Here is a 13,273-nt window from a genome sequence, read left to right as displayed (position 1 = left end):
AGACATTTCTTTTACATTGATTACAAATCGCACAAAAATTAAAATAATACTACACGTGCTCTTGTAGTGTAGGGAATGGCTGGCTTGAACTCCTGTGTCTTGAGAGAAAGTTGAGTTTCTTACTTCCACACTGTGTATTTGGAAGATGGGAAAAAATAGCAGACTCTTCACAGCCTTAGAATAGACTTATATTTGAGCACCTGCACTATCATCTTCCTCTAGATTCCTGAATGTTACTGCAGTATTTTGGTGTGCAGTAGTCACTGAAGGAAATCATACACCTCTAATGAAACTATCCTTAGATACAGTTTTAGGGTAAAGACAGCCTGGTAGTGAGGGGTTGCTTTGTTCATTGTCACTGTCTATTTCTCATGGCACAAAGGAAACTGGACTAAAGTTAGTAATGCTATCCCTGAGTTGAAAGGAGCTAAAAATTCTGTGTGGCCACAGTGGGAGCTCATATGTTATAAATCTTAGACTAATATCAGTTAGCTTTTCTCTGCACGTATTAGATTTTAACATGTAAAAATCTTTTAAGTGTGAATGGTTTTAGGCTTTTATTTACTCTTAGTGCTCTCAAAATTCTTTTGATTTCTTCAAATAACAACTGTTTAGCCAACCAGAATGCCATATTAATATATAATATTTGCCCAAAAGAAGTTGGTCAAGTCATTACTTTGACATTGCATGTAATAGCTCAAAATGCCTCTCCATTTTTCTAATTGTTATGAAAACATGTCTAAAAGAAGAAAAGCATGGATTTTCCATTTGTTGTACTGTAATGGGAAAGAATGTAGTTTTAAATTGGTTTTTGATTTTTCTGCTAAAAAGATTTACTTGAATCAATCAAGGGCTGAGCATTTTATTCAGAATTATTATTTTTTGCTATTTATTTAATTCTATTTCAAAGTGAGTGTGTGTGTGTGTGTATGTGTGTTTGACTTGATTCCATATGTAGTAAAGCTGACAACCAAGATTAGTAATGACCCCTTTTATTGAAAATAGTTTTAATGTTTTCTTGCAGAATAGATTCTGGTTATGGCTTCTCCTCCTCTACTCCTCCCAGTTTCTCCCCCCTTCCGCTCACATCTGGAACCACCGCATCTTTATCCAGCCTTAGAAAACAAACAGGCTTTAAGACTTATATCATATCATATCATACTATATTATCTAATATAGATATGTAATATATATGCATAGATAGATTGATAGATAAAATAAGATAGAATAAAACAAACACATTGGAATAGGATAAAACAAAGAGTCAAAAAAGGCACATGAAACTGATATAGACACAGAGACACACATTTTCACATATACAGGAATCCCATAAAACAAAACAAAAAACCCACTAAACTGGAAGCCATGATATATGTGCAAAGGACCTGTAGGGTAAAAAGAGATAAATTGTATATAAATAAAATAAAAATAAAAACATAAGATAAATATTGAAAAGCTCTGACATGACATTTTGAGACAAGGAACCAGTGATACTGTTGAGTTCATTTTCTCTTGGCATCTACTGCTACGCATGCACCTTTCAGTAGTTTGTTTCCCCAGTGACACACCCTTGCAGAATGCTAAAATTTCCCCTGGAAGTGGCTATCAAGTGGAGATTGCATATGGGTTAGGGATGGGGGCATGGATCCTCTTCTCCTTTCAGCTGAAAGACTCTATCTGGTGCAAAGCTGTGCAGGCCTGTGTGCCTTCCCAGTTTCTGTTAGTTCGGATGTTTGTCAATCCTGATGAAGTAGACATAGCTTGTTTCCTTGATGTTTTCTTTCATCCCTCCTGGCTTTTATATTCTTTCTTGACAGAGTTCCCTGAGCCTTCAGGGCTGAGTAGCCCAAAATTTCTCATTTTGTGCATAATACAGAGGCTGTGGGTCTTGGATTTGTTTCCACCTGCTCAGGAGAAAACTTGTGTGGTGATGGCTAAGCAAGGAATTGGTCTGTGAGAACGGAAGAATGTCCTTTTATTGTTAATTTTTTGTTAAAGAATAGAAGTATTTGGGTTTACCCTAGGTCCCAAGGCTATCTAGTCTCAGGTTCTTGGTCACCCAAGTAATGTTTGGTGTAGGTTTTATCTCATGGAGTAGGTCTTAATTCAGTCAGATATTGGCTGGTTATTCCCATAATCTTTGGACAGCTATTGCCCTAGCCTATTTTTCAGGAAGGATGGGATTGTAGGTCAAAGAGCATCATTTTCAAATATTTCTTAAATTATTTAATAATAGTTTTAATATACTTTAAATATTTAAAATATTTTAAAATTTTGAACTGTGTTCTTATTATTGCGTTGTTTGAGGTTCTATCCCCTTAGGGTTAACCCGTGAATTTTGCAACCTGATCTACAACCTCCTTGACTGTGACAGGGCTCCGTTCCCACCTATGGTCACTTCTATTGCTTTCAAAGTTTTTGGTTTATCTTTGTCCTTCATCGATTGTGAGATTTTCTATACATACAGACATCTATATGGAAGCTTTTGTATATGATATACATGGCTAGAAACAGGGATACAGTTTTATTCTTTTGCATATTGCAGAACTCTCACACAATGTTTTTTGTTCAATAATAGAAATAATGAGATGAAAATATAACTGTGTAGGTGTACATGAACATACACAGGACAGAGATGGGAAATGAATGGTCTAAATGTTAAGTTGATTCCCTCAACACTGCAACCTTATAGCTCCTACAATAGGTTTCCAAGAATGAAAGGACTCAGAAATCATATCATATTGTTTCAGACAGGACTGAGAACACTTTTCTATGCTTTAATTGTATTTCTATTGCTGAATGTGCTGTTCACTAGGATAGTCACACACACACACACACACACACACACACACACACACACGAGGCTGCTTAATTAATGTAAATGAATGTGAATGAGACCTGCTCCCCTTACTATACTTCAAACAATCTGTCATTGCAGTGCAGTAACATCTCCACAGTGCAGGAAGTTCTGTTGGACAGAGCTGGATGCTTTTGTAATTTATCAAGATAAATAGTTCAGGAGTCTGTCTTCTCTTAGAAAAATCAACACAAGAAACACCGAAGGTATAGGTTTGAGTCTTTTCATTTCCTCTTACTGTGCTGTGTACTGAGGACATAGGGAATTTGTATGGTGCTCAGAGAAGCCTCTGTTGTCACTGTAGACGATACTCCATTTTTGCCCAAATGGCTATGCTTTTTGTCTCTTTCAAACTGAAGCTGCCTGCTAACATGTCCTTTGTACAAATAGCTCCTTCCCTTAATTGGAAACCAGTTCCAGTTGATTTATGGAGGTCTAGTTAAAGAGGTTGATGAGAGCTGTCACAGTATCTGAGGACTGTCCTTGCAGCTGACTGGATTTCTGTAGGCATGCCCGCCCAGGTTAAATTGTATTAGGAAATGACTGCTTCTACTGTGTAAGCTTAAAATAGTGTGTTATGACACAGAAGGGACCAAGAGTTTAGAGGTAAACAGTGATACATTGTTTTCTCATGATAATAACATTGACTTCAAAGTCCTTGTGGAGATCTTTTCTACTGGATGGTTCATTTTTTTTTCCGTTCTCACCCTGTTTTCCGTTTAATGGTAGTATTCTTGTGTTAGTCAGATTGCCATTACTGTAACAAATGCCCAAGATAAAATCATTTTAAAGGATAGAATAGCCTATTTTGGCTCATGATTTTAAGTGTCTTTAGACCGCAAATGATTGGTCCTGATGCTTTAGGGCTATAATGGCTTAGTGTATCAAGGTGACAGCACATGGCGGACGAACTTCATCTTCTTGACTGAGACACGGAAAGAGGAAGAGGAGGGATTATCCATCAAAACCCATGCTAAACTCTTCCCTTTCTGTCCAAAAGATGTCACATAGGTCCTAAGCTTCTATGATTCCACTTGTTCCCATTAGGGCCATAAACTGGGGACTAAGCCAATAACACATGTCCCTTGGGAGACACATTTTCAGTCCATAACAGTTTATTAACGTCTCTGGAGTGATTAATATAATTTAAAATGATTTGAATTATGCAGATAGAGGTTTTGAAATGGTGTACTTCAGTTCATAGTAGCTACTGTCCTTTTTTCCAGCCAGTTCTCCTTATATTTAGCTGACGGCACATCACTGTCTTGAGCCCTTTCTTGGGTACATCCTGGGAGTTACTGAACATTTACTTGCTCCTGAGTGTGGCAAGAAGTTCTAGAAAGATTTTCTACAACTTAAAACCAGCCATTCATACTTAACTTTTAGAAAGAAAAGCTACATTTTACACAATCTACATAAATGTATTTTAGTCCTATGCAAAGCTAGAGAAAGATCAGTATTGAATTTAGTTAAAATATTAATGTATTTGCTGTAGAAAATGTCCCCCAATTGAGGAAAGAGATGGATTCAACTCATGTGAGACTCAAGTACCATCCCATCTGTACTGTCTGGGAAGTTCTCTACCACACATGTGCATAGTTTAATGTACTGGTGACTTGAAATCATTCATAAGAACTTTGTGGTGTGGGAAGTAAATAGCAGTGTTTAAAATATTTCAAGTTCATACCTACATGAGTTTTATTTGTTTGTCTTTTTTAATGAGTATCACAAGGTGTGAGTGGCAAAGGTTGTCTCCTCAGATGTCCCAAAGCACAGATCAGCTTCTGCCTTACCTCCTTTCTACCACAAAAGGCTAAAGGCAAACACTAGTGACGTTCATTTCACCCTCATTCTTTTTGTTTTAAATATCTCTGTAAAAATTCATTTCCCATTTTTGTATTGCAATATCAATTTCATTGTACTGATACTATCCAGCATTTCCTTTTCAATGGTGTTTATGGAGTGAACCTCTGGTATATGCATTTTTCCATACTTCTGATTATTTCCTTGATGTACTGGGCAAGGGCATAGCTTATTTAAGTGTAAATGTGTCCTTTCATGTTAGCATTCATTTTTAGAGAGTGAAATCCTGTCACTGACCCAAGTGAGAGGGAACATTTACAGACTTATTTGGAAAAATTGGGACTTAATACACGTTAGCTGAGTGCATGGAAAAGACAAGGCGCCCTTCCCTGTGCAAGCTTCTGTGGGTTTCTGAGGCTGTGATGGCTCAGAGTCCTTATGTAGCAGTTGGCTCTGATATGCTTGCCCAGACACAAATTGAATCCGACAGGACTGATGTCTCCTGGACTTTGCTGCCATCTGAAATGCTGGCGTGAGAAAAGAGGTGGTGGTAGGGGGAGGAGAGAGGGTGAGGAGAGCTGATTCCTGTAGTCCTTCTCCTCAGAAGCTTTGCCATTTCCAACAGCTGATAGCTGTGAACTGCTTGATAAGCTGTTTTCCAGATGAGATTGATAACCAATCACTGTTCTGCAACAGCTGGCTAGCTTTCGGATTCAAGATGTGTTTCAGTGTTCAGCTTACTTCTTTATGCCACAAATCTGTCGAAAAACAAACAAACAAACAAAAGAAGGGCCTAGAGAGTAGAATGGTAATGAGAGAGTGATTCTGCTCTTCCTCTTGACGGTGTCTTTCCTGCATCCAAACTATTCTTGCATATTAATGAAAACCCACTTTTTTTTTAAGTAAAAAGGGTACTTTAATTTTCAAATTCAGTGTCAGAAAAGACAAAGTGTATATAATAGCTGCAGTATGATTCTTTGAATATCCACTTACTTTGTGGTGTGAGGCTGTTTATGGGTATTTCTACTGTGTCCCATCAAGGGTTTCATGTGTTCCAGACATTGAGAGAGGCGAGATTTAAAGGTGCACAGTTTCCTTTTGCAAATGAATCCCAGTGGCCTTAAGTTCTCACCACAGAAACTGGGGAGACTATATTTTATGACACAGCGTCTCCACTATTTTGGTTTCTTTGTTTGTTTGTTTGTTTTGTTTATTTAAGATGCTACTCATTGTAGGAAGACGTGCTGTATTTACCAAAGGTTCTGCAAGCACAATTGCACATCACGTTGAGAATCATACTCCGGATTATTCTTTAGAGCCTGTCTGTGATCACCTCATTCCCTCCCATTAATTTTCCACTGCTGTGGCCACCAAGGGGAAAGGTCTCTAAGGGAATTTTATTTATTATTGTATTAGTCTCTCTCTCTCTCTCTCTCTCTCTCTCTCTCTCTGTGTATGTGTGTGTGTGTGTACACACGCACATGCAGGCGTGTGTGTGCGCATATGTATATATGGTATATGACACACATGTAGAGGTCAGAGGACAACTTCTAAATGTTGTTTTTTTTCCTTCTTCTGTGGGTTCTGGAGATTAAACTAAGGTCATCATCAGTCTTGTGAAGCAGACCTTTTACTCCAAAGGCTATCTTTTTGGACAAACCATGATCTTTGAATTTTATATTTCGTCTCACCTGGAACTCTTGCTATGAACTTAGTGGCATTCAGCATTGTTCTTGATGCAGCTGCCAGTGAATTTTCCCAAAGCCTAGTTCTCTATTTTTTCTCTGCTCTCAAACAGTATAGAGCTTGTTTTTGTGCTGGCTGGGTAATGATCACTAGACATAGACACATCCAAGGATTTCTTTGTGTTCTCTCTTTTGTATCATCTTCTGTTCGCCTAACAGTTACCTCATTCTAACCCTGTGGTCCTCACAAACCATGTGGATCCCAAATCAGAAGTGCATCCACATTTCCCAGAAAAGAGGGACACAAAATTATAGAGCATGCCAAAGAACTGCAGAAGTGTAGCTTGTTGTAATGCATAGTTTTCTGTCTTAACAAGCCATCTCTACTTCAGCATACCAGCACCTTACTTTTTTCAAACTTTGCATGGAGTTCAGGGAATTCCCATTCTTCATCCTGTTAAAATACTGCTCCTGTATGCTCAAGGTTTCCCAACACCACATGGGAGTACACAAACATCTGTAGCTCCAGTCTCAGGGAATTGGACGGGGACACACACACACACACACACACACACACACACACACACATACACGCAAAACTTTCATATACGTCTTCCTTTATTCTGTCATTAATAGATGGACAGACTTCTATTAAGCATTGCTTAAGGTTCGGATGTGCCTTTCTCCATGTGCTCATGCAGATTTTTGTTTGAAGCCTGTTACCCCCCGCCCCCTTAGAGTATAGTGGCCAAAAAGATGGCGCAGAAATGAGTTCCTGGTGATTGGTTGTAAGTGGCTGGCAGCAACAATGCTAAGGACCCAGCTTTTTACATTCCAGGTTATTTCCCCATACACAGACATGACGTCTCCAGTGTTTATTGTGCTTTTACAATAGGGCATGTCTTTCTAGGTTGTGGTAGGACATTTGAAAGAGTGAGAAATCTAATTGTCTCTGTGTTTTCTTCTTTTCCTGTCTCCTCCCTTCACAGGCTCTGAAAGGTTTCCAGCTGAAGTTTCCGAGCAGACTAGTAGTCGCTGTGGCTCCCTAGGCTGTTTCCAAGCTGCCGGTGCATGCCGTTGACAAGCTGCAGGATGGTGCCCGTGGCCAGGCTGCTGTTGCTGCTCCTCGCCTTCTTCCTCTACGCCTGTGCTGAGAGTAAGCCATCCTGCCCTTCTCTAGGGAGCTGTGGCCATAATGAGTGGTTTTGTTTGCAGTTGGCACAAGGCTCAGGGCTCTGAATATATTTCCTTGGGAAGTATATCCTGAGACACTGTGGGATCCTCCTTGGCTTCTTGCCAGGCTTTGAAAGAGTTTATTGACGTGTCTCTTGCACTGCCTCCTCTTCTGTTTAATGCCTCTTTGCTTGTGTGTCTAACTGCTCCTACTACTTTTTCTATTTTTGTACACTTTTCATACTTCATAGCAGCCTTGTGACAGAGATAAAACAAGACCAACAATATCACTTAAATTGTGGCTGACCAATTGGTAGCCCCAATATGTAAACATTATCGAGACTCAATAGAAATTTCTTCAGTTGTATGGATATTTCTATGTTTGAAAAAATGCACAATGTCACATTGAGCCCAATTAAACTTGCAAGCCCCTTGTAGCTGTCACAGCAGCTGTTCTGATGTACTGTTTCCGACAGCTGTCGTGGAGTACAATATTCAAACAAATCAAGCAGAACTGACAACTTTGTGGCTGGGTGGAGGGCCTGGAAGTGGGAAAAGAATTCTATGCAATGCAGACACTGAAGATTCAGATTCTGGACTCAATTTATGAAACTAAGATTGTGGTTAATTAGCTTGCCAACTAATGAGATGATCATATCTTCTTCCTAACTAGCAATAATTAGTTCTACACTGTTTACATGATTCTTTCCTCATGCAGAATACTCTATGGTGTTCACAAGACAATAGTGGCCATTCCTGGCTCTTACGGCCATGTCAATTTCTTCAGGAGTATAGTTCATATGTGATTTGGATGTTCTCTTGGGGAGTCCCCTGTTGTGATTAACATGTATAACATCTGCAGTCATTAACATTTCCCTCCACTGGCTGTCCCAGGGAGATTAAATTTGATTCATGTTAAGAATATATCAAAGACAAAGATCCTATGTCATCTTAGCACTTTCTTATTAATTGTGTCTTGACAAGAATTCCCTCACTAACTGCCAAGTGCTTCATTTAAATAGGGATCTATTTTCTAAAGGAATCTTTCAGGGAGGAAAAAAATAATGGTATTAATTGAATGCATGTGGAGCATGCATGTTCTAAGCACAACATTCTGTGGTTAATAAATACATATATAGCGTGTGCTAATTAGCACTTGGGAGTATTGGTTTAAGGTTAAGCCAAGGAATTTCTAATACCATGCCAGGAAATAATTAATTGGGGGAAAGATCCAAATGTAAGGTATTGTTATTTTAAAGGCATTTATGTCAAGACTTATTTCAAAAATCTAAATTTACTTTATTGGAAAACAATTGAATGTATAGCTTTTTGGATTCTGTTTTGGCCAAAGTCCAGAAGTAACTGTTTTCACCATTGTTCGATTTTGGCAAAAGCATATCAAGACCCTAGGTACCCTCCTAAATATCTGATCAAAGCTGTATATTTTAATGAACCTTACTAGTTATATATCTGAGAAATCATCCTTGCAGACGGAAAAGTCCTCTTCTTTGGAGAAGCTATGGTTTTGCTTAATGCTGTGGTGGAAAGTGGCAGACAGATGTCAAGAATTTAGGAGCAACTATTGCTGAGATTATGTTTCTCTGCCACAGATGGCATTTCTCTCCATCCCTCCTGCCTACACCCTTCTTTTTCTCCTTCTTACACTTTATCCCGGATCTGATATGACTGTGCCAGGTTGCTGTCTACTGCTGTGATGGAATATCCAATGCAAGTTGGACAAGAAAGTGATTATCTTATCTCACAAAGTGCAGTGTCATGCAGGAAAGTAAGGGCAGGAAATCAAGGCAAGAACCTGGAGGCAGGAACTGAAGCAGAGACCATGGTGGGGTGTTGCTTACACTCGTGATGTCCACAGCTTACTCTCTTGCTTTTTTTATACAACACAGGAACACCTCCCCAGAGGTGGCACCACTCAGTAGGCTGGGCATTCAAACATCAACCATTAACCAAGAACATGCTTAATAGGCTCTCCTGCATGCCATTCTGATTGAGGCATTTTCTCAATTGAAGGTCTGTATGTCCAGTGAATTCCAGTTTGTGTAATGTTAACAAAACAAACAAACAAACAAAAATCTAGATTATATCCAGATTATATCTCATTATATTATGCCGTTTTTCTAAAATCATTTGAAAAATATGGAACCATGTAATAGTCAAGAATAACTGGTTTCATCTCCTTGTAAAGATGATATTGTCAAGCTCTCATTATTCAGGTTGTGGGTTCATCTTCTAATTTCATTAGAACATAATGACACACTCTTTCCCCTTTTTTCTATGTTTCACGTTGATCCAAGTTATTGAGTTATGATTCAAAATTTAATATTGACTTGCCATGCACATTTGAGAAATCTGAAAAACTTGATTTTTCTTTTGTAGCAAAAGATGATTTGTGATTGGGAAATGTGAAGAAGGCCCTGTTGGTTACTACACTAGTTTACAGCCAGTTTAATCCCTTTGAAATAATTATCTTGAAAGAGCCTGCATTCGATCTGGTAACGGGTGGTGGAAAAGGCCATAGCTAAGTGGTGTTACATTAAGGAGAACTCTTGGAGTCTTAGATCAAATATACGTTAAGAAATTTCCCTTAGGAAATTATAGTCTTTGCTATTGCTAGTTTAAAGTGTCCCGCTGGACCACATGATTTCTTTAAAAGGCTATATTTGTGGTTGTTTTTACTCTTAGTCTTGAGTGCTCTGGGTGATTTTGCTAGTTATTTTTATAAGAGCGTTTACATGAGAGAACTGTGGTCCAAGAGTCAAGTTCGACTTTTGTTGAAGAATGGTGAGTAGCTCTTTGAGCCAGTCTCTCTGTCTTCACCCCCACACCACACCACACAGAATTTAGACATAAATTTATACTTTAATATTTTAACTCCAGCACAAACCTCTTTTCTTTTGTCTGAGATATTCCTTGTATTTCGTGTTCAGTTATCTGTCTGTTTCTTTTTTCCCCATACTACCCAGCCCCTTAAAAAAATATCATGTACATACCAAGAAACAGCTCTTGGCATCTTTTGGTTGAATGAATTTCACCTTACATTTTGGCTACTATAACTGGCTCTGAGCCTTTACCAGTCCTTTGATAGAAACATAAACTTTCACACTTAGGTCCTGAAATGGTTTCATTCCTCTATTCGCAGTTGCCTTTTTGCCATGTTTTCATCTTAAGTTGTATGTCTTCCTCATTTTCTTTCCTTGCTGAAGCAAGCACCTTGCTGATGTCACCACAAACACGGTATTTTTCTTGTGGATGAAAGCTCTGACTTCCTGCTCTTTGAGGATGTTCCATGGATTTCTTTAAGCTTTTTAAAATCCCTTTCATTGCAGTGGATGGATTGGCACCTCTGCTGTAATGTCCACTAGAGTGTGACTTTGATTTCTGGCTATCACTTCACTAAATCATATACTTTACCTTCAGTCCTGTTGTTTTTGGAATGTGGATGATGACAATAACAGATGCCGGTGATAATAGAATTTCTAGTACTTGAGTGCCGTGAGGATTAAAGGAATTGAAGTAAAACCCAGACCAGCCAGTGACATGGGCTGGGTGTTTAAGAAATGGTTCTGTTATCTTCAACAGCCATTTTTCCAAGCACTTGCCTTAGGTCCCCTGCTGAAATTCTTCATTTTACCTGGAGACTATAAACTTTGGGTGACAGAGAAGCCAGGCCTCTTGCTTTCTGTTAAATTTGCTACCCTGCTTTCTGAGAAATCCTATACATACGAGATCCTTATAAATCTTTGCCTCGGGAATTAAACTCAAAATCAGAAGTATGCAATGTGTTCTTTAGGAAGTCTTTTCAAAGGAGCTCATCTATAGACTCGCTAGAAGTCACGTGGCTCGAGTGGAATGAGTATCAGATGCTCCACCTGTCCCCTTCATTGTTCATGGTAATGCATTTCCTTGAGCTGCCTGGAGCAAAGAACTGGAGATACTTTCTGTACACACACAAAGTATCACATGGCCAATGGCCCACAAAGAAGATTGGCATCAGCGTGCGGAGGCAAAGAGTAAACGGCCATTAATATGGTAAGAAGTATTGTACAATAGCAACAACAGTAGCAACAACAACAGCAGCAGCAGCAGCAACAAGAACACAAGCCACTCAAAGAGACAAAAGTCTTAAAGAGACAGAGTAGCTGATGAACGTTCGCGTTTCCAGAGGCTCTGGAGACATCTTCCCACTGGAGTTGGGAGAGGACTGGGAACTTTCCTGGCACTCAGTTGGCCACTTTCTAGGAGGCACTTCCACTTTGCACAAGGAACATTAATTTCTTATTGAAATATCTTCTTATTTTAGGTTATGATTGTTCTCTCTGCCAGTCTCCGAAGTTATGTACACATCCTTTTAAAAGTAGTTGCTTCTGGTAATGAAAATATTACAACGTTTAATTAGCCTGATGACAGTAAGGGAACTGGAGTCTGCAGCATATTCTTGGATTATACATTTGAATTGTGTGAATTAAAGGATGGGCAAATTAGTTTTAAAATGTTAAATGAAAAGAAGGAGGCTGATTTTAACTCCAGTTGTAGGGCTAAGGTCCTTTTGGTCAGTACAAACTGAAGGTAGAGATGTTGGTGTTTTAGGTGAGGCAGGTTGAGAGAGCTGTTGGGGAAGTCTGCTTTCCTTTCTCTGAATTGACTGAGGTGTGCTGATCTAGGAGTGCTGGTTCTCCTCATTCCTTCCTTCCTTCTTTAATCTTAAAGTGGCTGCATTAGCTACAACCAGCTGTCTGAAGCAAGGAACACACCCCAGCTGTTCTGCTGGTCCTGGGCTCCATTGTGGCGGTTCTGGAGATTTCAGAATTAATAGCTCTCTGCAGACCTAGTAAGGTTAAGATTGTGTTGCAAAGCCAACACGTGTGTATACTTCAGAGCACTTGATTGAGTGCGTAGGGATTTGCTTTAAAAAAGAAACAACCAAGTTTAACTTCCCATTATCACTGTTGACTGTCTGTGTTGAGGCCCCAAGTGTGAAGGGTACAGCAATGTCTAAGATTTTGCTAGGGTTTTACTTGTTATAGCCTCTTGGCATGTAATTAGGGCTGTTTATGATTTCCTGATGTTATTCCCTTTTTTGGTTTTAGTTTCCTTAATTTTCTTTATTCAGACACTATGTGCCTGACCTATTTCAAATAATGACAACTTCAAAGGCAGCTGTGCCTCCTACCACTCCCAAACATATGTGCTTTGGTTGCTTAAAATGTTCCAATCCGGGGGCTGGGGATTTAGCTTGGTGGTAGAGCGCTTACCTAGGAAGCGCAAGGTCCTGGGTTCGGTCCCCAGCTCCGAAAAAATAGAACAAAAAAAAAAAAGATGTTCCAATCCAGAATCCACCTTTCTTTTGACTATTGGTTAAAAGTGTGTGTGTGTGTGTGTGTGTGTGTGTGTGTGTGTGTGTGTGTGTGTCACAGAGAGAGACAAAGAGAGACAGAGAAGGGGCAGGTGAAGAAATGGGACAGACCTCTCTATCTGTATGTATACCTTATACCCCAGACATGTACAAGTACCAGAAGAGGGTGTTGGATTCTCTGGAACTGGAGTTACCAATCGTTGTGAACTGCCTGATGTGGGTGTTGGGATTCAACCCAGGTCTTCTTCTAGAGTGTTCTTCACCTTTGGGGCACCTGTCCAACTCAAAGCATCATCTTCAAGTGAAGAATCACGAGGAAAAAGACTAGGGATTGAAGAAAATTCTCCTTTTGGACAAGTTAACTGACTTACACGTTTGTAT

At 39.3% G+C, this 13,273-nt stretch overlaps 2 protein-coding genes across 24 annotated transcripts in view; both read left to right on the top strand.

The window, feature by feature from the left end:
• The window catches only part of LOC148005865 (uncharacterized), a 129,939-nt gene extending 122,522 nt beyond the window's left edge, over window positions 1–7,417 (top strand). The window contains exon 3 of the mRNA XM_087551822.1: window positions 7,335–7,417. Within this exon, the coding sequence (XP_087407948.1) occupies window positions 7,335–7,341 (7 nt within the window). The 3' untranslated portion in view covers window positions 7,342–7,417. The remainder of the gene's footprint in view (window positions 1–7,334) is intronic.
• Window positions 1–13,273, top strand: part of Ptprd (protein tyrosine phosphatase, receptor type, D) — a 2,326,896-nt gene that overhangs the window by 1,945,352 nt on the left and 368,271 nt on the right. For 22 of the 23 annotated variants that reach the window (XM_087549038.1, XM_087549034.1, XM_087549037.1 and 19 more), the window contains exon 1: window positions 7,337–7,501. In XM_087549038.1, the coding sequence (XP_087405164.1) occupies window positions 7,417–7,501 (85 nt within the window). In that variant the 5' untranslated portion in view covers window positions 7,337–7,416. 23 annotated transcript variants of the gene reach the window in all.

Source organism: Rattus norvegicus, chromosome 5 (assembly GCF_021556685.1).
Source record: "Rattus norvegicus strain SHRSP/BbbUtx chromosome 5, alternate assembly SHRSP_T2T, whole genome shotgun sequence".
NCBI classification, from domain to species: domain Eukaryota; kingdom Metazoa; phylum Chordata; class Mammalia; order Rodentia; family Muridae; genus Rattus; species Rattus norvegicus.
This window is presented reverse-complemented; position numbering and strand designations above follow the sequence as displayed.